Source organism: Pseudopodoces humilis, chromosome 17 (genome assembly GCF_049639895.1).
Source record: "Pseudopodoces humilis isolate 2021_Gansu_Grassland_sample_001 chromosome 17, ASM4963989v1, whole genome shotgun sequence".
Classification (NCBI taxonomy): domain Eukaryota; kingdom Metazoa; phylum Chordata; class Aves; order Passeriformes; family Paridae; genus Pseudopodoces; species Pseudopodoces humilis.
This window is the reverse complement of record NC_142216.1, coordinates 5,947,543-5,972,401: the sequence shown is the minus strand read 5'-3', so window position 1 is coordinate 5,972,401 and position 24,859 is coordinate 5,947,543. Positions and strand designations below refer to the sequence as shown.

The 24,859-nt window shown below is 43.8% G+C and overlaps 1 protein-coding gene across 1 annotated transcript; it reads right to left on the bottom strand.

Moving 5' to 3' along the window:
- Positions 1-13,862: 13,862 nt before the first annotated feature.
- NMUR2 (neuromedin U receptor 2) lies at positions 13,863-21,531 on the bottom strand. The gene is made up of 4 exons (XM_005523597.1): positions 20,812-21,531; positions 15,917-16,001; positions 15,074-15,199; positions 13,863-14,122 (listed from the first exon to the last, which is right to left on the bottom strand). Exons 1-4 carry the CDS (start codon positions 21,529-21,531, stop codon positions 13,863-13,865), a joined length of 1,191 nt encoding a protein of 396 aa, XP_005523654.1.
- Between the last annotated feature and the right edge of the window lie 3,328 nt (positions 21,532-24,859).

Here is a 24,859-nt window from a genome sequence, read left to right as displayed (position 1 = left end):
GGCATTATTGGTGATGTGTTTGTAGGAGCTTTATAGCCACACATATGGCAGCCTGAATTTTGGAGCTGTGTACAAAGCCAAATCCTCATCTTGGTGACACCAGTGCAAAACTGAAATTTATTATTATTTTAATTTCAGAGTGAGCTCTAGGCTTTGAGAACAGGATCTGACCAAAGAGCACCTGTGCAGTGGGGAGGGATAAGGAAAACCTGGCAAGGCACGGTTTGCTGCAGATCTGTGTTTGTCTGTGTGCTTTTAAATTACATGTCCATGTGCTCTGAATCAATCCCTTCAGTATGAAAGCTCATCTCCCTCCTGCCTCAGAGTGTGTTTGGGGGAGGAAGACTAAAATGGATCTCCTCCATGGGCATATTTCAGAATCCCGTATATATGTGCGTACAAACACACACACACAGAGAAATATGTGTATGTATTTGTGTATTTTTATGTTTCCATATCAGCTGGGGGTGTTTTTTTCACCTGTGATTCTCTGCTAGTAGGCACCAAAGTAAGTAGAAGATTAATTCCATTTAATTTTAGTGATAAAGAGCATTGCAGTCACAAGAGGTTCGCCATCAGTGTTGGAGGACATTAAGTATTTGGTGTTTTTTAGTTGCAAGATAATAATGTTCTGGTGTAAATGTTTTATAATTATCTCATGAATTATTCATGGTTAACTTGTTAACCCGGCATTTTATGGGATATGGTCTCTGGAGTGCAAGGAGAAATTTAAAGATAAATAAATGTGAAGACAGGACCCAGCTGCAACAATGAAAATGCATTGAGGCCTCTGATTTATTTTCTGTCTGCACTGAAGGGTGGTTTCATTCTTTTATTTATATTTTTGTGGTGATGAGCCACAGAACATGAGTAAGTGGATAAGGTTATTTTCTATATATAGAGAAAGAAAAGAAAAACTGGGAAATAAATCAAACTCTCTTCACTGTTTTTAATCTGAAAGTGGTGCTTGAATTATTTCACCTATTGTTCTGCAGCTCAGAGGTTCTATTATTGTTGATACCGTCTCCATCTGGTGAAGCATTAATGAAAAATGGAAACCAGCATGTATTTTTCTTCACGCATATTACTGGGCCCTTTTTCTGTCTTCACTTTTCCTTCTACTTCCCCTCATTCTCTCTTCTTTCATCCTTATTCTCATTTCAGTTCTTTAATAATTTCTTTTTTAAAATTATTTTAAATTATTTTTCCCTCTTTCCTTTTCCATTCTTCTCTCTGTTCCTCTGGGATCATCTTTTTCTCCTCACTTTCCTCTGATTCTTTCACCATGTCTCACCTGTTAATGTTTTTTTATTGTCTGCAACTCCCTCTTTGTTCTCTCTGTTGCTCACAGGATCTTTGTGGTATTTGCAGAAGTCCATGAGCCTAACCCCAACCTTCTGAAGAAAGAATCAGACCCAGAGAAAAAATCCTGCAATTCAAAGAAACCAGGTGGCAACCTCTGGAAGAAGAATGTTGAGACTCAAACTTGGCCTTCCAGCCTGGATGTCCATCAGGACTTGATAACCAAAATGCACCAGGAAGATGTGCAATAACTTCATTGCCATATGCCAGAGATCAATGGACAAAATACCCTGCAAGGGCCTGAGGAGGCTCCCAGCTTGCCTGATATCCATGAATCCAAATGGCAAAGAGAACACGGCAAATGCCACTTAATCCCACTGTGAGCAAAGGCTGTTCTTGTACCCAAGAAACAACTGCCAGCTGAGACAGGACTGAGACCTTCAGGGATCTCTGCAGGAGCAAAGTCTCCTCTGTGGAAGATTAAAGCTTGGTGCAAGCTCCAAAGTCACCTCTTTATAAGCAGTGGGAAAGGAATAGCACAAAACTTGGGATCACCTGAGCTCACTGGCACCCAGCTGCTTAGCAGTGTTGAGGTTTATTGCACTGGAGATTCCACAAAGGGTTTTCATCCATCAGAGCTCTGGGTTCTGCAGAATCTGGTGGATATCCTTAAACATTTTGGGGTGGCAGTTTCGAGGGTAGCTGGAAAAACATGAGCCAGCAAGACATTGTAGAAAGATGAATTCACAAGCAGAAAATTTTAGAGAGAATATTTGAGAATGAAAGAGTGATTCCACCAACTTGCACCATTGATTTATTTAAATTTATGCTATAAAATGGACAGCAGAGGAAAGTCAAAACTTGTACTGGTTATTTTTCTTTCTCTTCCCCCCCTGTCCCTGATCTTTTATTTATTAAACTGCTCTGGGAGCACCTTTCAAATGACTTTTTTTTGGCTTACTGTTTATTATATCTTCATCAGCCTTGAAATGGCAGCTGCAGGCAGCTTGATAAATGGATCGAAAAGCTGCTTCTGCCAGAGCCAAACTAACAAAAACTCCTCAGTATCCATAAGCCTTTTTGTTTCAGCATTTCTAAAACAAGCACTATTTCCCTCAAAGCATCACTGAAGATGTACCAGTACCCCTGAGTGTATCAACAAAGGGATTTTTTTATCCAGTGATGCCCAGGGCAGAAGTTCCTCACTGGGTCATGAACAGGACTCAGCCTGCAGCTCTGGAGAGCAAGGGCAGAGAGAGACAGAGAGAGAGGGAGAGATGTGGTCTCAGGAAGGCTGAGAAAATCTTGACTCCAAAATGTGCTGGGCCGATCAATGGAGTAAATGAGGAAAAACATATGAATCTGGGTCCTGCTCAGAGAGACTTGCAGCTGTCCTGCTTCCATACAGCCATTTTTTACCCAGATACTTTCTGAACTCTTCCTTTCCTCCTTCTTTGAATATGAACAGCTCAATATATCCCTGGTTCAAACCTTTTTGTCCTTAGCACACTTATATTCCACAGTTGGTCCAGCCTGGCAGTAAACAAGGGTTTTGCTACTGTGGCTTATTGACAGTGTTAAATGGTTCAGTCCCACCTGTGAAGGTATAAAATATCCATGAGAAAATAAATACCCTGTAAGAAAGTGGTGAGGAACCATCCAGGTGAAAACCTGTCGTGTTACCTGCTGTGGGTTACAGCACAAATGTGGCAGCAAAGGAAGTGGGAGGGGGTAAATCCACCACCACCACAAAAAAAAACAAAACCAAAAAGGAGCGAAAACGTGTGGCTTGTGAGGGGAAGGAAGAGCTCTAGTGGTGACTACAGCAGGCAGAGTGACAGAGGCTTGTGCTCTGCTCCTCACTAAGGTTGTTTCAGCTCTGCATTCAAAGGTGATGAATATACAGGGGAAGGATGTGAACTGCCCTGGCCTGAGCTCCTTGGTGTGAATTTGCCACTGTGGATCACACTGACAGCAGGGCACCCCTAACACAGTCTGCATCACCCAGTGAGGTGACAGCACTGCAAGGACGCCTGATGGGCTCTCCCAAAGTTAATAATCCTCTTGTGTCTGTCCTTAACCATTGCCTGCCTGGGTTCTGACTGTGTCTGACTGTCCCTGACTGTCCCTGACTGTTTCTGACTGTGTCTGACTGTCCCTGACTGTCCCTGACTGTGTCACCAAGGGGATGCCAAGGTCCTGGCTGCTTAGGGACACATCTTCCCAGGGGTGATTGCAGTGCCATGTTCATGCTGTGGGTTTTCTTTCCTAATTATGGAGAGCCACTATCACTGAGTTACTGCAGTGACCCAAGCCTGTCTTCTGTTCTCTCTTTGCTCCAGTCCCTCTTCAGAACTGCCGGGGTTCAGGAAGAACTTTGCTGTTCCTTGAGGCAGGAGGTGAGTGTGGGACAGAAGGATGGATGCTGCTCTTCACTCCTTGGAAAGATGTGGCATGCCCAAAGCCATGCAGACAGGAATGCTAATGGGAATTAGAGGTAAGAGAGCAGAACCTGGACCCTCGTGACTCTCTGGCTTATTTATTTAGAATAACTATTTATTTAGAAAGCATAATTGCAGTCTGCTTAACACCAAAGGATAACTGATCATTCACAGGGAAGAAGCCAGTAGTGGAGATCAATATTTCTGTTGCTGTGCTAGAAAAACAGCAGAAAAGGAATGGCTCTTTAATTGTTACAGCAGAGCAGGAGAAGCCTGTGCTTTAGGGTGTTTGTAGCAGGGGCCATCAGAGGGTTTGTGCAATGCTGGCTCTCATTTCAGACTTGAGGTTCAGTGAATGAGTGAGGATGATGTACCCTGCACTCCAGATGTGGCCTGGCTGGAGACCAGAGAACAGCTCTGCCCTCCTTGGACTAGAGAGAAAAATTAAGTCACCCTGAAGGTAAAATAAGGAATATATGTGTGATAGTAACTTGAGTGTATCTCAACTGAGCATTTCAGTCTCCATTTTCTACACAGACCATACTGATAAATATTTTTTCTACATGCATAAGTATTACCAAGAGCTGATTTCACTTGCACAGCCAGAGCTTGGCTTGCACTGGCACCTGTGGGTTCCTGTAGTAGAAGCACAGATAATCTATTTTAACAAAATGTTTAGCTGAAAGTTTTTGTTTCCAATTAAATATTTGTTGAGCCCTTCTTGGAGAGTTTTATGGAAGGAGGAGGAGGAAGTGACTCTTCAAATGGGATTCTGTGTAGGAACTCTTTATTATAGGTACTGACAAGGAGTATGGCTCTGAATTACCTATATCTGAGCTTGTACGTGTTTTGGTCATGAATCAATATCCTGATTTCTCATCCAGAGCTTGCAGCTTGTATATAATTATTCTGCCGTACCCTGTGAAACAAAAGACTGAGAATTGTCCCAAAACAAGAGTATTTCCCGAGTCAGTTTGGATGAGGTGGCCCAGCCTGAGTCACCTCTGTGTTAGTGCTGGGGCCTGAGGAGCAGCCTGGTTTTCTGTGAACCTGTGCTGGCTGAACACACATCAATCTCCTGCTCAGCTCATCCAGCATGAAGCAGCTTTGAGAAGAAAAGAAATGGAAACATGAAGAATCTCTACATCATAAATCACCACCGGGGGAGCTGGAACAGATTTGCTCTTGGGGTGTCCTGTGTGCCACAAACGCAGGCTCAGCACAAGCCCAAGGCTTGTGGGACTCAGGGCACGCCAGTGCTCAGTCCCACAGGTTTCCATGGCACAAGACTGACATCCAGTGGCACTGACTAGTGTGGCTGGGCTCTAAATCTGGGGATGATGTGCACAAATGCTCTACAGAGGCCACACGTTCAGTTTTCTGGGCAGATATTTGCTCCTTGCCTTCTTCAGAGCTTTCCAGAGTAAACGCAGATGTTTGGGACAGTCTCCTGCTGAGCTGGTAAATGTGAGGTGGTTCAACTGAGGTGGGAAATTCTGAAAATGTTCTCATGAAGTAGGAAGGAAATATCCTACCTATGTGTTTTCTCCCCACAGACCAAAGTGGTGGGAAAGAAAGGGGCAAAAGAGAAAGGGAAGAACATGAAATTTTTGGGACAGAATGAATTTCATTCTGCAAATTAAATTCTGCTGCCTGCATTTGAGGTGCTTAACCCCAGGATACTGCATGATTTGCAGTGCTGCCTCTGCAGGGGGAAGGGGGAAACTCATCCCAATTTAACCTGTGGTTCTGCTTTCCCAGGTGGCAAGCTCTGGATGGAAGTGCTCACCTGAATGAGGAGGAACCACCTGAGTCATCACTCAGGCTTTCCTTCTTTTCCAGAAACCATACATCCTCTTCTAATGGTAGAATTACAGCTCTCTGACTCCTCTAAAACTGACCCAGAGCCTCCCTTTTTTTATTGCTGGCAGGAGTCTGGTTCCCCTATGTCTTTGTAGAGGCTTTCCTTGTGTTTCACGTGCCCCTGACACAGTTGTGTTGGTGGCTCTGGTGACACTTTCCTCATTGTGTGAATACAGATCTCTCCCCATCCTTGGTGCAACACCCAGCTTCTACCAGTGAGGAGTTACTTGGTGGATTTAGGAGGAAGTGTCCTGGCTGGGTGATAGCTACTAGGCCTCCAGCAGGAGGAAGAAGATATTTCCTCTGCCAGTGGAGAACTTCTGTGGATGGCAAGACAGCAATGCAGCAATGCAGCAATGCAGCAATGCTTATTTTAACGTGAGAAGCTGAGGAACCTGTCAGCTGCTAGAGGTAGGTCCTGGTCCTGATTTCCAAAGGAAACCAGGCATTACAGAGTAAGGACAAGATGTGTGAGGGGCTGCCCTGGATCTAGTTCGGTTGTGCTTTTACCCCTGAGGGGATTTTCAAGGAGAGAGCTGTCATTGGTGTATGGCTGTTGGGCACCCACAGCTGCATTAACCCAGAGACATCTTTGACCTACCACTAGTGTAGGTCATGAAAAGTCATCCTGGACTGAGTACATCTGATATTCAGGCCCAGTAAGGCTCAGATTTGTACTCAGATTTGTACTCAGGACAGATTCCAATCACAGACTGAACTGAGGCCCTTGTACCCTGTCAGAATCTGGAAGGGGGAGGTGGAAAGGTTGCAGTGCCCTTGGCATCTGCATAAGAGAAGCATTCACCTGGTGATTTATACTGATTTATTGGTGATTTATACTGATGTCTGCTCTGTGCTCAGGGACTGTGGTGAACTTGGACAGGCTGCAAAAGGGAGAGATGAAATGCCTCACTGAAAAGGAACAGCAGGAACTGGGAGCAACCAGGAGAGGTCTCTGGAGGGAACAGGGCAGACACAGCTGAGCTGCCTTTCCCAAAGCCTGCTTAGCACAGACCAAGGCCCTCATTTGCCATTGACTGGAGGGATGTTTTACATTGCCCCTTCTGGTTCAGAGAGATATGAAATCTGCCTGTAATTAAGTTAATTTGGAGTTGAACATGGGCAAAGATAATGAGCTGGAAATAACAAAAGAAGAAAGATGGGAAGGTGTTGCTAAGGAACAGGTCTTTTGCATTAAATCCTCTCCCCACCCCAATCAAATAAACCATTTTTAGGATCTGGATGGCTGAGTGATGGGGCAGACAGAGCACAGACATGGAAATGACTGCTAGATCAAGAGCTCAGAATAATAAAGGAGGTAAGAGGAGGGGTATGACTTGGACAATAGAGAAAGGCAGAAAGGGTGTCAGCTGTGGCCAGTACAATTCTGTGGCAGGGCTTTGGGCTCAGCAGAGTGGTGTCCTGTGCCTGACTCACCCCTCCTTTGAGGGAACCCCCCAGTGCTCTGAGCCTCCAAGTGCTCTGAGATAGGGACATAAGGACTGGCCACTACCACATCTTTCACATCAAAGATCAGCAAACAGCCCCTCTCAAAGCACAAGGCTTTTAACTTCTCCAGTGCTTGACCCTGGTGAGAATTCTCACTGGAGTCAAGCACCAGGGTGAAGGCTTAAGATTGCTTCTCCTTGGCTTTTAGAAATGGTGTAAGAAAGAATATGTTCAAGCCAAAAGGAGAATGGAAGAGAGGTCTGCAGAAAGGACCAGAATATTTAACAGCCAGCAAAGCATAAGTAAATAGACAAGTTATTATCAATGAGTTTGTTTGAATTTGACAGAGCTTTCCTGCAAACATGGGGGAGGGAAGGGGGGCTGTGAAGAATTCCCTCCCAGTGTAAGCTGTAATAAAGGACCTGCTGTTTTCTGATTCTCACTCTCTGTGAAAATTGAAAAGGTTAGCCAGGTAATTGAAATCGGGACTGGAATACAAATAACAGTGTGAAAACCCCACAGCTGGCAAATAAAGTTGCAGAGAAAAGACTCAATTCTCAGTGGAATTTCTTAGCAGCAAAAAGACTGGATGGATGGGGGGAAAGAGATGATTTTCAATATACCTGCTCCACCTGGGAGGGAAGATAGGGAATGAAATGAGACCGGAAGGAACCAGACTGAGACTAACACTTATATGAGTGTTCCTTGCTGTTGATGCAAGAGACACACGAAAACTGGGCTGTGCTGAGGCTGAATCATGTCTGGCAGTCCTTGTGCCTCTTGGAGGAGTGCAGTGGTTTGCTGGGATTTGCTAGGCTGCCATGTGAGCCCCAGCTTTGGGACTATTCAGTGTTACAAGCACAGAGAGCCAGCTCCACATGACTCAGCCCCTCGTCCTGGGACTGGGATACATAACCAAAGCAGATATATCTGGGCCAGTGTCAGCTGCTGTTCATCCTTGAGCACGAACTGGTTTGCATCATTTTAAGCTTAAGAGCATGCTGCCTGTGTCTCAGTTCCAGTGGAGGGGCCTGCCAGTGCCACAGAAATGGAAATTTATACCTGCTGCTCTTTCTGTGGTTTGTTTTTCTGCAGGAGCAGGTAACCTGAGCTGGGAGGAAACGATGCTGCAGTGCTTAGGGGAAGCTGAGTTTTGTGGTGCTAACCAGGTTTGTTCACACCCAAAAAACTCCTCTTCATGACGGATTTCTCTAACACCAAGCCAGTTAACAAACCCAGTCTGTAAATGGTTAAATAAACGTGGTTAAATATACCTCCGTGTTCATGTGTTAGTGCTTTGTTTCCTTCCTCACAGACAGTCTGGTGGGGTTTTCTGTTTCCCAAAACTGTGACTCTTTTAAACTGTGACTCTTGTACTTTTTTTGCTGCAGTTGTTCTGTGCTGCCCAATCCACCTGCACTGCAGTCAACAGCAGCATGAAAAAACTTCTTTTTGGAGACTTTCCATTGAGTTCAGGTAGCTGTTTAGCACATTCTCTGGCAGGACAGATCTCTTTCCTGCCCTTGTCATCTCCTACAGAAGCAAAGCAAAGCAAACTGGGTAGTTGCAAACAAATGCTGCAAATTCTACACGTACTAGAGCTTTGTTGGGATTTCTCTGCCCTTTGAGTGTAGCCCAGGTGGCCCAGAGGCACCAGCCCCAGATCAGTGAGCAAAGTGGTAGGTGAGCCCCTGAGGATGCTGTTCTCCTGCTGTTTAGTGGTGATTTAGCTGTGAGCCATTTGCTTTACTCATTTGGAGCATGATTTTCCTAGTGAGTCATTTCCAAGGCAGTCTCTTGGGTTCTGCAGATGTGAAAGAAATGGAAAGGGTCTGTCTGATAAACATACCTGCTCTGCAGCAAAGAGCACACAGCACTCCAAGGTGACTTGTGCCTTGTTGTCTGGCTGTGTTTTTCAGCTGCAGAAGGTATGCATAACAACTACCTGTAAAACACCTAAAGTAGGTGACTGAAGTAGGTCAGATAAATTGATTTTAGCACAGCATTTTTTCCCTTCATTTGATTAGAAGAAAGAATACAGTTTTCCTCTGATGGAGATCATGTTGTGGACATCTGAGTCAAAGGGTCTTCTGCAAAACCCACCTCTACCCAAAAAATCAACCAAAAGCCTGTCCCTCTGGGAAGGAATTTGCTGCATTTCATAAAATAGTGTAAGCTGAGGATGAAAGAAAAAATATTTGGGCTTTTCCAATAAGAAACTCAGTATTTTATTAATGAATTAGCTATCCTAGTGGGAAGCAAATTATTCCAACGATTACACCTAAAATTAATCCTACTTTAAAAATAAGTGGATTTAGGGTAGTTTGCCTTTAAAACATCTGCTAGAGCTTCTTGGGGTTTCACAAAGTCTAGACAGTAAGAGAAAGTCTTCTTCTGCTGGCAGCAAATGAGCTTAGCTCTGTCTGGGTATGACCAGGGCAGGCTGTTGACTACCCAGAATGTAAATGGAAAGAAATGTGGAAGAAAATCAACAACCCTTGACTCTCCTGGAGAGGTTCTTACATTATAGTCAGTTTTGTACATGGCAAATTCCTTTTTCAGAGTCAGAGAATTGTGCACAAGATGTTCACTGTCCTTTGGTGCATGATGACCTTCCCTGACAACCTCAAAAGTGTGTTTTTACCAGATGAGGACACCTGCAGGGCCCAGATTGGGCAATTTTCTGTGGTTACTTTGGAAGTTCTTTTAACCCTCAGCTCACTCTGAAGGACATTTGCCATCATTGCATTGACTTGGACCAAATTCTAAACACAAATTTTAATCCTTGCAAGAGCTTGTTTGATTTCTTGTTCATTCTGCTTTCATTATCATATTTCTCCTTACATTCATATCCATTTGATATGGAAATGCCACAGCTCAGCAATTTGCTAGTTTGTAGAGAAAGAAACCTTGGTGGGGAAAACACCATCAAGTGCCACAATGAAAGCAGAGAAAATGAGACAAGTGTTGGAAAACACAGAGGGAGAGCAGACCTGGCTGTTCCACAGGCTGGGAAGGAGCAGTTTTTGCTTTGGGACCCTCTCCTGCCTATGACAAATGTGCTGCCCAGTTTTTAACCTCCTCCTCTGCAGGAGCAGTTGTACAGAGTTCTTGGATGCCACAAGGCCCATGGGGATTAGTGCTGGCTTTGTGCAAATATACCAGCTGAAATATGGGTTTTTTTAAAAAGTACTGTGACTTGTAATGAGTCCTTGGTGTCCTGCACTTGGTGCTGGCTGAACATTTGGGGAACGTCCATCTGCTGCTCATGTGAAATCAGAGGGACAAACAAGAAGCATGAGGATTTCTGGAGCATGGACCAGTCTTAGGAAGACTTTAGCACATTTATTTTAATGTTACATACAGATACAGATAACCATCTCTGCAGCAGAAATGTACATTTAGTTTTACTGATAAGCTGTGGTTTAAACACTTCAAAACACAGTGATGTTCAAAAACTCTTCATATAAACTTAACAGAACTGTCCACCTGCTGTTCATGGCGTTTTTTCCAACTGAACCTGGCATTAGATCTGAGCATCACTCACTGGCAATGAACACAATTCTTCTCCCTTTGAGTGCTTCCTTGGAGCACGTTTCAGGCTCTCCACGTTTTGTTCACAGTGCTGGAGCACTGCCCCTGCTCTCCACACTTTCTGCTCGCACATTTCTCAGAGGGAAACAGAAGCAGAGAAATAAATCAATAGACAGTTCTGTCTCCAAAGTCACGCTTGATTTCAAATAAATACAGTTTTATCACACTGGACCACTTCAGGGGGAAAGAGAATTGCTCTCCATTTTTGTGCAACAGGAGTTTTTTCTCAGCCAGTTGCCAACATTTTTCAGCACTTGGCTATGAAAGCTCCTTAATGCATAAATAAGAGAATAGTATCAGCTTTCATGACATCTCTATCCATCTTCCTGTTTTTTTCATCTTTGAATCCAGCTTTCAAAATGCAGGAGGTAAATGTCAGAGCAGAGTGATAAATAACTCAAGCACTGACCTTTTGGGAAGAAAAGCCTCCAGTGGACATCGACTACGTTTAGGGACAAAGTGCATCAACTATTTTCTAGAGATCCTCCCTCAGGAGTGAAGGGGTACTGAGCTGTGCAGTCACAGGGAACTTAATTTGGAGTCTCCAGTTAGTCTGCATTTCTTCACTGCAGTTATTTTATTTTTAGCAGAATTCAGAGGAGTTTTGTCATGTCTCTCCCAATAACACTTTCACAGAAGGTTTGGTTTGGTGCAAGACTAAATGTTTTCAGCTTTGATTTTGATATTTGGCCAAAAAAGCTCAGTAGGCTTTACTTATGCATATCGCTACTTTTGACTGACAACAAATTAAATGGGATAAAAACTGATCTTAGGACAAGAAAATAAATTAATTCAGAACCAGGTGATTTCATGATGATTTCGTTCTCACTACTTCTCTTCTAAAATTTTTCCATCCATGCACATTCCTCCCACCTCTGCTTCCCCTTCCTCACAAAACCCTTTTGTCTTCCTTTGGGATAAAAGTATGGCCACTTTGTTTGAGATCACATGAAATCTTTGCCCTCCAGCTTCACCCCGCAACCTCTGTCTGCAGGTCTTTGTGTTCATCTGCAACTCAAGGGATGCATCTGGCAGCCCCGGGCTTTGCAGCTGGAGGTTGGGATTCTCCCATGAGGAGAGGAGAGCAGCATCTCTCGTGGATGGCTCTCACTCCTGGGTGGCTCTGTGCACCCACACAAGATGCTGTCTCACCCTAAATGCATAACAGGCATTGAAAGAGCCACAAAACCTGGCAGAGGAATGTCTCCACCCCACGCTGGATGTGTGACTGTGTTGAATGCACCGTGTCGTCACCCCTTAGGCCGGTGTCTAGGACAGCTTTCACACACCTGGGACAGGGGGAAAACCCCCAGGGCTCAGTGAGGGATCTGCCCAAGGGAGGGAGGGAAGTTGAGGGGGGAAATCCAGCACAGCCACTGCCCTGTGGTGTCCTGTGTGGTCCCTGGGTGGTTGGTGGGATCAGAGCTTGGAGCAAGGCACACGCAGGAGAGCGGGGGCCTGGGCAGCCCGCAGGCAGCAGGACACCACTGCCATGGCCTGTCCACAGGGAAAACACACTGAAATCTCCGGCAGAGGGAAAAATAATGCAAAATTTCTGCTTAGAGATGTAAATGCCACTGGTAAAACTCAAGTGTCCACTTGGGGGTGGTAAAGCATTTCAGCTGTGTCTTGAGGGAGCAGGAAAGGCCTTTTCTCTGCAGGCCTTGTGTGTGGCTCTTCCCCTCTCCAAGGCTTGGTTCTTAAGACTGCAGGTGGTAAAAAGGGTCTGAAAACATTCCCCTTGTGCTCCAGGAAAAGGGGACTCTCCAGCTAGCATGAGTCTCCCACCTCAGAGTGCCACCGTGAGAACAAAACAGAAAACTTTGGGGCGAAGAAAGAAAGCGACCGTGGTAACCAGGAGTAGAATTCCTTCCTCCTCGGTAGGAAATTCATCTGGATCCCCAGTGACCAGAATGGAAAATGTCTTTATGCACACAGTGCATCATCTTTCAGGAACTAATGTTCTTATTTGTTGTGATAACTCTGTGTTCTCTGGCTGTGTAAGTGGCTGCCAGTCCCCTGGTGACACTCATGGCATGATTCTCGGTGGCAGTGCGTGCCAAGCCTGAGCCCAGCACGGGGACTAAACCCAGCCCTGCCTCAGGATGCACACAGGAGGCATTTCCCTGAAGCACCATGAACAGGCTTTGAACTGGGTGAGACAGAGTTTTACAGAATTCTTTATCACATAATGGCTCCTCCCTGAACTCCCTTGGCAAAATTCTACAGGGTCCTGTCCCTGCAGTCAGCAGAGCTCAGGAATTTGTCAGCTTGGATATGAGTGTACTGCCTTCAGGATCTGTTTGCACTACTGGGATGCAGGAAAGTTTTTCAGACTTTTTTTTTTTTGTATTGTGCTTCGTGGCAAAAACTGAATTTAGTAGATCCAGTATCACTGCAAAACTCCCCTTTTTACTGCCCTTGAATTAGGTTTGTCCCAGTTCCGTCTGTTGTGAGTGCTGCCCAGGCTCCTGGTGACTGCTAATCCATGTGGATCTCTGACTTCTGCAACCCACCCACTACAGGAGGAGTGAAGTCTGCTGAAACACAACCACAAGGCTTCACTGGTGGAGACAACACATAAATATCTGAAGCTGAAGTAATGATAAGAAGCTCAGAAAGCAAAAGTTTGCTTTACATTTATTTTACAATTGTTGGCTCCCTGGTTCTTCTGGCCCAGAAATAGCTGTTGCTGGTAGCTGGTGTTTATCAGCCGAGCTTTGAGCTGCTCTCGTTCTTGCCAGTTCGCTGATGTTGACAGGAGGGGTTTGCAACAGCCATTCCTGAAGAAGGTTGTAGCAGAGGGAAGTGGGACAGGCTTACCTAAAGCTAGAAGTGGGTAGAGAAGGCTTATGCAGAAAGTTGTCCTGTTTCAAAATAAGTTGAAGCTGATGTTTTGGTTGCTGCAAAAGAAGTTATTTGGTACTAAGCTGATTCTCTCTCCTGTGCTGGGAGTGTCTCTCACCTTTAAAAGCAGCTTTTCGCTGGCACAACTTGCAGTGAGCAAACTCAGATTTCCAGCCCTCCCATTAGCCTGGGGGGCAATACAGTGTTTTCCTAACATCCTAAATACAGTCTCCTCCTTCATTTTTTCAGTGGGACACCTCCTGAGCAATTCATGCTGAAATCCGTCTTTTAGGAAGTTTTCTTCTGCTTTAGTCTTAAAGTAATTTTCTTAACCTTCTCTTTCACCTGGATCACCGTCATGGAAAGTCACAGGCCAGTGGAGAGCTGAGAGCTGCTGACAGATGTCCTGTGTGTGCCAGGGAGACTTGTGTTTTCAGCAGAGTCCATGAGATTGTGATCCTCAATCACAAACGTGCTCTTCTGGGATGAAATCTTGCAAGTGGGATGTTTAGGGGCACAGTGCTTGCAGCAAGGAGAAATCACACTGAGGAAAGCCATCCTGAAGCGCTGGGACAACAGGTTGTAAATGATGGGGTTTGTGGCAGAGCTCAGGTAGAAGAAAACACCTGGCAGAACAAGGGTGGGGGGCAGAGAGAGACATTAATTTGTGTGTGAAACCAACTCAGAAGAGGAAAATCTATTTTTTGGCTATAGAGCTCCACCAAGCTTGGTGCAAGGGTGGAGGCAGCAGCAGTGAAGCTCTGCTGCCTTCCTGGCACAGGCAGAGGGATGTCTCACAGAGGTTAGCTCAGCTTTCACTGCAGTGAAAGGGAAGTGGGAGAGAATGTGGGCTCAGTCTCTCCAGCTGTTCAGGAACCAGCTCTCTCTTGAGCTGCCCTGCCCTGCCTCCAGCATTGCCCTCATGCCCACAGCAGGATTTGCACAGCTGGTGCCCCATCAAAGCTGTCAGAACATAACTTCCAGCCAGGGGAAGCTAATTTCCTACAACTCACCAGGACAATGGCACAAGATTGGATTTGTCTGAGTGGCCTAATGGCCACATTCAGTGTTTTCCCATGGCAGATTGAAAATAAGATTCTTCTTTGAAAAGCCCTTCATTTTATGGTTGGCAAGGCCATAAACATTTGGTTTCATCACCAGTGCTGAGCAGTATGTAAGGCTCTTCCATTGGTAAGGTTTCCTATTTGCCCCAGAGAGCCTGTGGAGGGTGCTGCCTGCTCCTGTGTACTTCTTAAAAGCAGCTGAATGACAGCAGTCCTTAGTTCTGAACATGCCCAAGAATTAAAAGCAGCTAGTAATGATGCTTGATATCCTTTTTTTTTGTTTTTCTTTTATTCTTTGTGTATTCAACATGTCCAGATCTTGAAAGCTGCAGGAACCTGCTTGCTGTTTTTATTCAGGCAGTGTTCTCATTACTGCTCACCGAACCTCAAGGAGGTTTTCCATGCATGTATGATGTCCCCTACAAAATAAATGACTACACATTCCAAGCAAAACCACTCATAAATACTCATTTTTTTGCCAGTCTATGTGCAAGTGGAAGAAGAAGGCTTTACCTGACACCACATGAATTAAGTTGAAGGTATTGGCCAAAGGCTCAGTCCATTCCACAACAAAGCTGAAGAAAAGCCGGTCTATATGGAATGGAGCCCAGCAGATGGCAAAAACGATCACGAGAACAACTGGTGTGGAGCAAGGGGAGAAGAAAAACAGGTCAGAAATGGGAGGATATGGTTCACCAGCCTGCACAGGGCAGGGAGTTCATACAGCTGGATGGAAGATCTAATATGTAAATTATATTCATGGTTTCAAAACTTTTGCCATCCTTTCTGTCTTACCATTACCAACTAAAAGAACAATCTTTCCGCTAATTTCTGTGTTGGATAACCCCATGCATGCACAAGAGTGACATTCAAACAGAGCAGGAAACAGCCAGGCAGTGTTGGGGTATATATGGAGGCCAAACTCATTCTAGGCTCGGAAAACCAGGCTGGCTTCAAAGTACAGCTTGGTGTAATGCAAAACAGATGTACATTCTGTAAAAATGTACAAGATGGACTATTTGCACTCTGAAAAAAGGGGATCCTCCCTGGAGGGCTGCAAGAGCAAGTTTAGAGTGAAGGATGTTGGAGAATTGCCATGAAAGCGTCTGCCACGAAGGTTTGCTCAACCTCCTCTTGTGCTGGGGAGGAAAATTTGCTTTCTGAGTCTTTTGGTAGTTACCCCTGATGCTTCACGCCTGCAAGTCCAGATAAAGCAGCAATAAGCCTTTTTTTAAAAAAAATATGGCAGCTACTCATCTCATAACACTTGTATCCAATGAACTTGCTTAATACCCTTCAAGAACTGGTCACACTCCTGCTCATGGTAAATAAAACACAGCAGGACTCAATACTTACACAACATCTTGGTGACTGATTTCCTGGATGGTCTCTTAACATTCACAGACAAATCCTCCACTTCCAAAGATTCATCTCCTTTCAACTGGCAGAAGGAGGGAAAACAAAAGACAGCTTAGACAAGAGACCAAATCCCCACCAGACATAGACTGTTTGATATTTTGGTAGTTGTAGTTTGAGAAAGAAACATTTGGGGCCACATGGGACTCACTGAAAAAAAATAACTCTGCATTTAAGTGTTGGTTTTTGTCTAGAAAAACATGGAAGCTTTAGGTTCAAAACAATCTGCAGATTTTATGCATCTGAACCTGCATATTTACAAATTTGTGTTTCACTTCCCCACTTACCTTTTCTCAATGAGTCAATATTTGGTTCACAGTTTATGTTCCATTTCAAAAGTATTTTGGTAGGCATTATTTTCTCTTGCAGCAAAATATTGTCAGTTTGTTTATTTTACTGAAAGTGTTCCTCACAATTAAGCACAAACCAATGATCCAAAAAATACCCAGAGAGGCCTCAGTACAGCACAGCTGTAACCATTGGAAAAATCCTGTAGAATTCAAGGGAGTTTGTTTCATGTCCTGAGTGTTGGGAGTAATTGATATTCAACCCATCTGACGAACAAACCCCAGAAATTCTGCCTTGCAGATGGGCAGGGTGCATGGTACACACAGTTTTAGCTACACACTGCTCAGGTACAAGGAGAGGTTTTTCTTCAGTACTTTTTCCTGGACAAAAAAAAAAGAGCATAAAGAGCAATAATCTGACCATGGAATCCATCCCCAGTAGGTTCATGATGAGAAGACTGGTGCTTTGGTGATGAAAAGATCAGGTTTACATAAACAGGACAATTGATTTGAATGCCAAAGAAATCATAACTGGAGAGTCCACATTTGGTCCCAGCTTCCTGCAGTAGGAACTCCTGATTAGCTAACAGCTTTGTCTGTTTTCAGGTAGAGAAACTGGAACCAAAACTTAATTATACATGAAACAATATCAGGAAGGACGGAAAAAAATAGAAATCGCTCTGGATTTGTAAAAAACCTTGTGAAGACATGGTAGTTGTGCTATTTGCTTTTGCCTTTTGCACTGTGACTTTGCTTTCTGACTTCTGATTAATAATACTTTTCTGTAAGGATGATGAAATGAGCCCTTCTTTCAATGTTCTCTTTATTTTATTTATAAAAGAAAAAGACATGTAAATGGAGTTATAGTCAATTATAGTGCAATTCAGCCTCTCATATTTTACATTATTCCCTTTGTAACTTTTAGTCACAGGCACAGTTCCTTAAGGAAAAGACTCAGTTGATTTGTAACACATCTACTGATAAATGATCAGATTTATTAAAACCCCTGGATTCCCTTCAGTGGTTTTCAGTCTCAACAGTAATCTATTTCAAGCATATTCCAAAGCCTCAGAGAGTACAGTGTGCTGATGCTGTAAGAAACCAGAGACACATGTATCTTTATTTTTCCCCTTCCTCCTGTCATTTTGATGATGCTGTAAGGCTCCTCTTTAGCATAAAGTGATGAAGGTATAACAGGCAAGACCAACTCAGCAGCTGCAGTAAAACAAAATAATGAAACATTACAAACAGGGAGGGGAAAAAATAAATAACTGAGTCCATGTCAAAGGTTGTAACTTGAGTTAAATCATGCCAGTGGTTTGAGAGAGGTAGAGCCCCAGCCAAGGTATGGTTACTTTTACATCGCTGCTGTGTAGGTTTGAGATGAATGCTACCCTTTCACTGCAAGAGAATTAAAAGTGACTGGAGCAAGAAGCTGAAAATTGGATTTTCCCCCCAGATCCTTATTAGCTACAGCATTTCACCCCAGAAGCCAAAAGGCTGAGTGAAATGAGGGTCTCACCTATGCCCAGACAAACATAGCGAGGCCACTCTGAAAAAGAGCTGTTTTCTGTAAACTCCTTTGCCTGTCTGACACTAGTGGTGATCAAAGTTTCTCTCCAGCTGATGGAAAAAGTGATATTTAAGCCCCACAAGGCTTCTGCTAAAGATTAGAGTCCTGCCTGTTTCAGAGGTTTGGCTGAAGCTGTTGCTGCTGAGCTGCAGCCTTGGTGTGCCCTTAGCTCATCCCCATGGCAAAGGAGAACCTTCCACTGGGACAAGGACTGCTGAACCACCTCCATGGAAAGGGGACAGACTCTGGAGGAGCTGTGCAGGCCTCTGCTGAAATAAAGGCAGTCACCATCCACAGATGATTCTGGGCATTTAACAGCTGGGCATTTGGGGGGATAAATACATTTTGATGATAAAATCTGGACCAGATGTGCATTGACAGGAATAAGTTGTATTGCTTCAGAGACAACTAAAGTAAAATTGCCACTATGTCAAAATAATAATAATAATAATAATAATAATAATAATAATAATAATAGTAACTGACAGTTACTGAGGGGATGAGAGACTTAGAGAAGAGTTGGAAGATTGGGAGAAGAATCATCCAGCCTATGCTGTAAGAAACCCTTGTTAAACAGAGTATGATTTTCAGATGAGCAGTGATCAGCACCTACGCCCGTGTCCTTTTAGGAATCAGTTTGAAAGAAATGGGCAGGGACCTTGCAGTGAATCCTGCTGCAATGCAGACTTCTTCCCAAGCAATCCCATCCCATCTCAATCAGTGCCCCAGGGATGAGCTTCCATGAGCAGCTACTGCCCAATGTTCTCATCTCGTCCCTCTCCTCTCCCTCCTCTGCTCTTTGGCTGTGGGCTGCAGTCGGTAGCTCAACAGCTGAACTGGGTTTGAAGGGCCTGGATGATTTAGGGGTTGATCCTAAAGGTCTCTGTGATGGGAACCCCATGAAAGAGGCAGCAGGAAGCTTCCACAATGGAGCCTAATGAGTTCACAGTGCAATGATCAGTGTCCTCTTCTTTATGCTGGTGCTGGAACCATCAATTGACCATAACATTATAATATTAAACCACCAAGCCTTAAAATTATACCCAAGTAGATAATGAGGTAATCAACCATTTCCCAGTGAAAAAGACAAATGTATTTTTACATTTTTCAAGGGATTAAATTATAAATTAACTCAGGCACCCTATGACCCATGTTTGCTGCCTTCTCACGGCTGCTTGGCAGGTCACCTGTCCCCATCTGCATTCCATCCTCAGACTGCCCAGCACTGGCAGAGCTTGAGGGAGAAATTGGTGAGGAAATGACCTTTCCACAGAGCCTGGGTATGAAAAGGTTACGTCTCTGTTTGCTGAATTTGAGCCGTTGTACGACCTTTGGATCAACCCTGAGCTTTTCCATGCCATTCTGTGAGTGATACACGGCACTCAGGAGACTGCAGGGTGTTGCTAAAGCCTCACAGATTTCCTCTTCTGTGAGTAGATAAAAAGTGTCTCCTCTTGGAAAATTATATATATACATCACTCTTCTGTCACTTCTGTTGAAGAAATGAAATCATCTTGCCCAGTTTAGTTTGGAGATATTGCAGATCTAGCCAGGATGGATCCTGTTAAAATTTGGAAGTCTGAGGTGGATATAGAGAAAAACAGGCACAAACAGTGAACATTACTGTCTTTAGGAAAGACAGCTTGAACAAATGTGGGAATTTGCAGAAGTCCTGGGGGATCAGCCCTCATCTGGTACTGAGCTTCTCTTCTGGGCTGGGGAATAGGAATATCTGCTCCTGCAAATAGAAATGATTGCAACCTTCAAGTTTTCCTTTTATAAATTTGGGGATTTCTCTTTTTCTTTTTGTAGTAACTAAATTTTCATCACCTTTCATCCCCTTCAGGTCTTATTTTGCAAAATATTAATTGAAACTATATCAAGATCCCTTAAGAGCCTCCAGAGATTGGGGATAGTTTAACCCATTCACTGCTTCGAGGATCTGCTCTGTGCTGTGAATTTCTGGCAGAAAATCCATGTGTTTTTCATGGGGAAGTAAAAACTGCTTCTGTGTAATTTCAGGTAACAGTAAATATCAGCCAGTACAACAAAATGATATACACACAGCAGAGATTTGGTTCAGTTTATTGCATATTATTTAATAAGTTCATTTGTCTTCCTTTCTTGCTATGGGATCAGACACATCTTTGTAAACTTTAAGTTACATTCGGTGTAATAAAATGGGATTTATATTGCCTAAATGTCTGTAACTTATGAGAAGAAAGCAGTCATCAAGTCACTGTGATTAGCAGTGCATTTCAGTGTTGTGCTACATAGTTTTATAACACTGTGATCCTGATTGTTTTGTCCACACATTTATGTGATGGATACTTGTCAAAAGTAGTCTCAATTTCTGAAGAGAGAATGAATATAAGCTCTAAGGTAGCCTGGTGAAACAAGGCTGTAGTTATATAAAGAAATGATTGCTGAATTTTCTAGCTGCAGCAATAAGGTTTCAGTTTATGAGCTTTGTGAGCTTTAACAAGTGAATATTACCACCAGCTCCAGGGAAGGAAAGGAAGAAAGTAATGCAATGGAAATTCTACAGTCACAAGAAAAGGGAAAACAAATAGTACACAAGACTCAGTCACTAGCCATCTTCTTTTTATTCTTTTCACATTTTCCTTTTGGTCCATTTCTTTCTAGTCCCTACTGCAAAGGCGTAAATCTCTGAGAGGCTGGAATCAATCTACAGGCTTGGGTGTTTCATTAACATTCAGATGTGAGCAGCAATGATGGTACATTTTTATAAGAAGACTGGGGTAAATTATTCCCCAGTGTTAATTTCAGAACAGGATTGCACCTGTTGAAGAAGTTGGATCTACTATTTTCAGAGCTCTGAGAAACACTTTTGCTGTTTTGGGGGGAAAACACGGGCAACAAAAAGGTGCAAAACTCACTCAAAAGCCACATATAGACACAAACACACAAGAATGAGCCAAGGAAACACTGAGCACACTTGGAGCAGGACTTACTCTTAGCCCCATCAGATAGTACAGCACACTTATCACCCCCATGGGCAGCACGTAGAAGAGCAGAGAAGTGATCTGGACGATGCAGTTGTAGATCCACAGGGGCATGACCACGGTGCAGGTGGCAGAGCCGGGCACCAGGGTGCCGTTGGGGAAGTGCTGCAGCACGATGCCGTGGGTGCCCGTGTTGGGCAGGGCGAAGAGCACGGAGAGCCCCCAGAGAGCCAGGATGGTCCTGAGGGCGCGGCGGCGGGTGCTGTCCAGCTTGGCGCGGAAGGGATGCAGGATGGCGATGTAGCGCTCCACGCTCAGCGCCGTCACGCTCAGGATGGAGGCGAAGCACACCGTCTCGAAGAGCGCCGTCTTCAGGTAGCAGCCCACGGGCCCCAGCAGGAAGGGGTAGTTGCTCCACATCTCGTAGACTTCCAGGGGCATCCCGAAAAGCAGCACCAGCAGGTCTGAGACCGCCAGGCTGAACAGGTAATAGTTGGTGGGGGTCTTCATGCTGCGGTGCTTGAGGATGACGAGGCAAACCAAGAAGTTCCCCACCACCCCGACAACGAAGATCACAGAGTACACCAAAGCCATGGGCAGGAACAGGTGGCTTCGTCTGGGCCCACACAGAAAGGTTAAATAATCCTCAGTGCTGTTCAAGTACCCCCTGAGACGCCCCTCATACAGAGCAAGGGGGTTCAGCCAGGAGAAATTACTGACCCAGGCCATTGCTGGATCTGCTGAAATGTCTCACAGCTGAGGTTTGTTGTCCTTTCTGTTTGTCTGCGCAAGTTTGCTCACTTTTTGCAGGGAGAGGAGGAGGGCTGTAGCTGCCTTGCCAGCCCTGGATGCACAGAGCCACTGAGGATGTGAATGAGTGTGTTTGCCAGGCTCTGGGTAAGGTTTTGCTGCTCAACAGCTGTTCCCCTGCACGGAGCCCCTCCGCCAGAAAGCCCCTCCTTTCCCACATATTCATTGGCTCGCTAAGTGCATTAGATTATAGAGTACAAAAAGAGGTTCCAGCCACTTGCATCAGTTCCCGTCGCTGATGCATTTACAGAGTCACAAAAGTGGGATTTAGGGAGCTGAGAATCTGAAATATGGGATACAAAACCAGCTGCAGGTTATTTGTTTATGTCAGAGGGTGGGAAAGCTGACCAGAAACACCCCCAAAACTCAGTCCAAAAAGCTTTTACAAAATTATAATGGTGCTATGTCCAGTTATGAGCCACAAGCAAAACAAAACAAAACAAAACAAAACAGAAGATTCTGACATGATTTTGTTTTTCAAATCTCAGCTGATTTTTATTTTCTGTTGTCTATGGCAGCAAGTACTTGGAGACAGAGTTTGATCAGTAGAAAGCCAAATGGTTTCTGTAGCCATTTCTGTGGAATTATAATGCTTCCGCCTTTTTTTAAACATCGCAATTGTTTTTCTCCTGAGATCTGACTAAAGATTTTAATCACAATTCTTACTGACATCAAAATATTTTCTCACTTCCCAAGTGTGCTGGAATTTGATCCTGTATTCTTAGAGAGCCTTGTTTTGGGAATATTTCTGTACAGCATACTATTCCATATTTATTGCCTATGTGGGATAAACTTCTATAAACTCTTATTTCTTCATGAATGACAAGCATTCTGCAAACACACTTTCTGAGCCAAAAAATAAGTGTCTCCTGCAAGGATCATGAATGTGCCAAAATAGATCATTTAGCTCTTTATGAATGCTTGATTACTTCCTGAATTTCTCTAAAACACAAAAGGTTCCAAGTCCATAGATACAATTTTCTGAGATTCAGAAAGTATTCAGCTGTTTGGAATTGAAGAGGTGCAAGGTCTGAGGGCTAATTCTGGGATTTTTGTCAGCTTGGTGTGTGATTTGTCTCCCCAGAACCTCTTTAGCTCTCACTTTTGAAGTTTCCTCCTTGAAGCCATGTAAACCTTTTACATCCCTGACATCCTTTGGCAAGGAGCTGCTTGAATCTGCTATTTGTGTGTATATCTCTTTTCTCTGTTCGACCCTTTAACTTGACCTCTCAAGAAAAAAAATGATTGTTCCAATAAGCACAGACTGCCTCCAAAATAGCAGCAGTGCGTGAGGAACCAAGGGTTGGTCCCTTTGAGGCACATTCAAAGTGTGGAGCTGGGAATTACTGTGCAATCACTTAAAATGTGAAAGGCATGGAAGGTACCACAGCAACCATACTAAAAGGCAGGAGCAAGTCTCTTATGATGACTTTCAGACCTGCTGAAATTATCTCACACATAAACTGTCTCCATCAGATGGACCCAACTCATTTATTTCTAGCATTGCACAGAGGTATTTTGTTCAGCAGATCGAAAAGTTTTACTGGATTATTGAATAACAAACGTGCCCTTCTGACCCATTGCTCCCTTCATTAAGGATTCATCTTGTAGCTATTCCCTGCATTTTAACAATGTAGAATTTGATCTTGATCTGCTGCTGATGTAAGAGGTAGGAGCAGAGGAATCATTAGTTTGGTTCCTGGCTGACACCAGGATTAACTCTTTCAGAACACAGCAGAAGACAAGTATTTGAGAATTTGTGCAGGACTAAACTTTTTCCATACCTCTGCTTCATTTTCAATTTTTTTGTTTCATTTTGTTTTGTTATGTTATGTTTTATTTATATATTTTGATTTGTTTCTTTTTTCCCCTCCACATCATCTCTTCATATATAATTTCTTTCTATTTCTCCTTTTTCTTCCCCCAGTAAATTCCATCCCTCCACTCCTCACTGCAGATACCTGAGGTGAGTAAACCCTTCTGAAGTAGCTACCAAACTGACTTCATTTTTCTTCTTGCCCATTAACCTTCGTAAAGAAACTGAAGTGGAAGATTGAGTCTGTTCAGCTTGAACCCAATCTTACAGAAAAGGAAACCAGCAAGGATTGAGTCATTAACTAAAAAGCCAAAAGGGCAGTAACACCCACTGTGATCTCTATGAGAGGAAAGCAATAGGCTGTACAAACACATCAGGGAGTGTGGATGTGCCAGACCCACCTGTGCCTGCTTCCACTTGTTCTCAATCCTCTCTGGTCCTGCTGAGCTCGGATGCTGAAAACCCTTAAGAATAGAAGGAGAAGAAAACCAGATAACCCATAGACCAATGTTGCTATGACCACGATTGTGTTGCAGATGGAGAGGACAAAGAGAGTGGAAAATATATCTCAGTTTATTTCTCAAAGCTTTATTTGTGTTCTATATCATATCTGTCCCAGTAAGGATAGAAGAATGTATCCAACCAAAGATTTGCTCTGGCTCCATATGAATGGAAATATTTTATTTTTACAACCGAGACAGAAAATAAAAACAGATTTTCCTTATGAAAGTAATAATAAAGCATTTAGTATTTTTCATTATAAAGCAAACCTCATTGGTGCTTGCTTTTATACACTTGAAGGAAGAGGGTGTGCTGCATGCTGGCCTTGGAATCATGCAGCTTTATACAATGGCAGTGTAATGAATGTAATGTAATATTTCCATTCATGTAGTGTGATATTGGCAGCATTAACACAGACAAGGCTTTTTTGGCACTGTGCAAGAGTCAGAGTGAGGCACTGACTTTGTCCTCATGCTGATGATGTCTCCTGTACCACGTTTCCATTGTGGAATGTTTCCCATTTACTGCAGCACCTCTCTGGATTGCACTGTGAACTACAAAGTGCACACTTAAGGAGGGCTGAATTCAAGCACCTTCATGTTTGTCAAAGCCCTTGTAAGGGCACCCATTAACTACTTTATATTAATTCCTGGTGAGTAATTAGAAAATGGGAAAATTTGGCACAGTAATCAATAGAGGCAAAGGACAGTGGAAGTTATCCAGAGTATAGAAAATGGATAAATTCTCCACTGGCCCCACTGACAGAGGGGTGTACTTTGAACTATGAGCCATTATGATGGACTCTTATGAACATTTGTTTATCTCAGAATGGAGACTTGGGTTCATGCAAAACAAGCTAATTTTGGATATTTTTATCTATGTGGTGAGAAAAGGAGGTTTCTCATCCAGCATCACATGCTCTGGTTGTGA

Bases quoted from the DNA above. Each gene is read 5' to 3' on its own strand.
- NMUR2 (XM_005523597.1), bottom strand. From the start codon at position 21,531: ATGGCCTGGGTCAGTAATTTCTCCTGGCTGAACCCCCTTGCTCTGTAT. The intron at 16,002-20,811 runs GTAAGTCCTGCT...TCCTTCTGCCAG, and splicing joins ACTATCTGATGGGGCTAAGA to TTGAAAGGAGATGAATCTTT. The intron at 14,123-15,073 runs GTAAAGCCTTCT...TTGTTCTGCCAG, and splicing joins CTTAATTCATGTGGTGTCAG to GTGTTTTCTTCTACCTGAGC.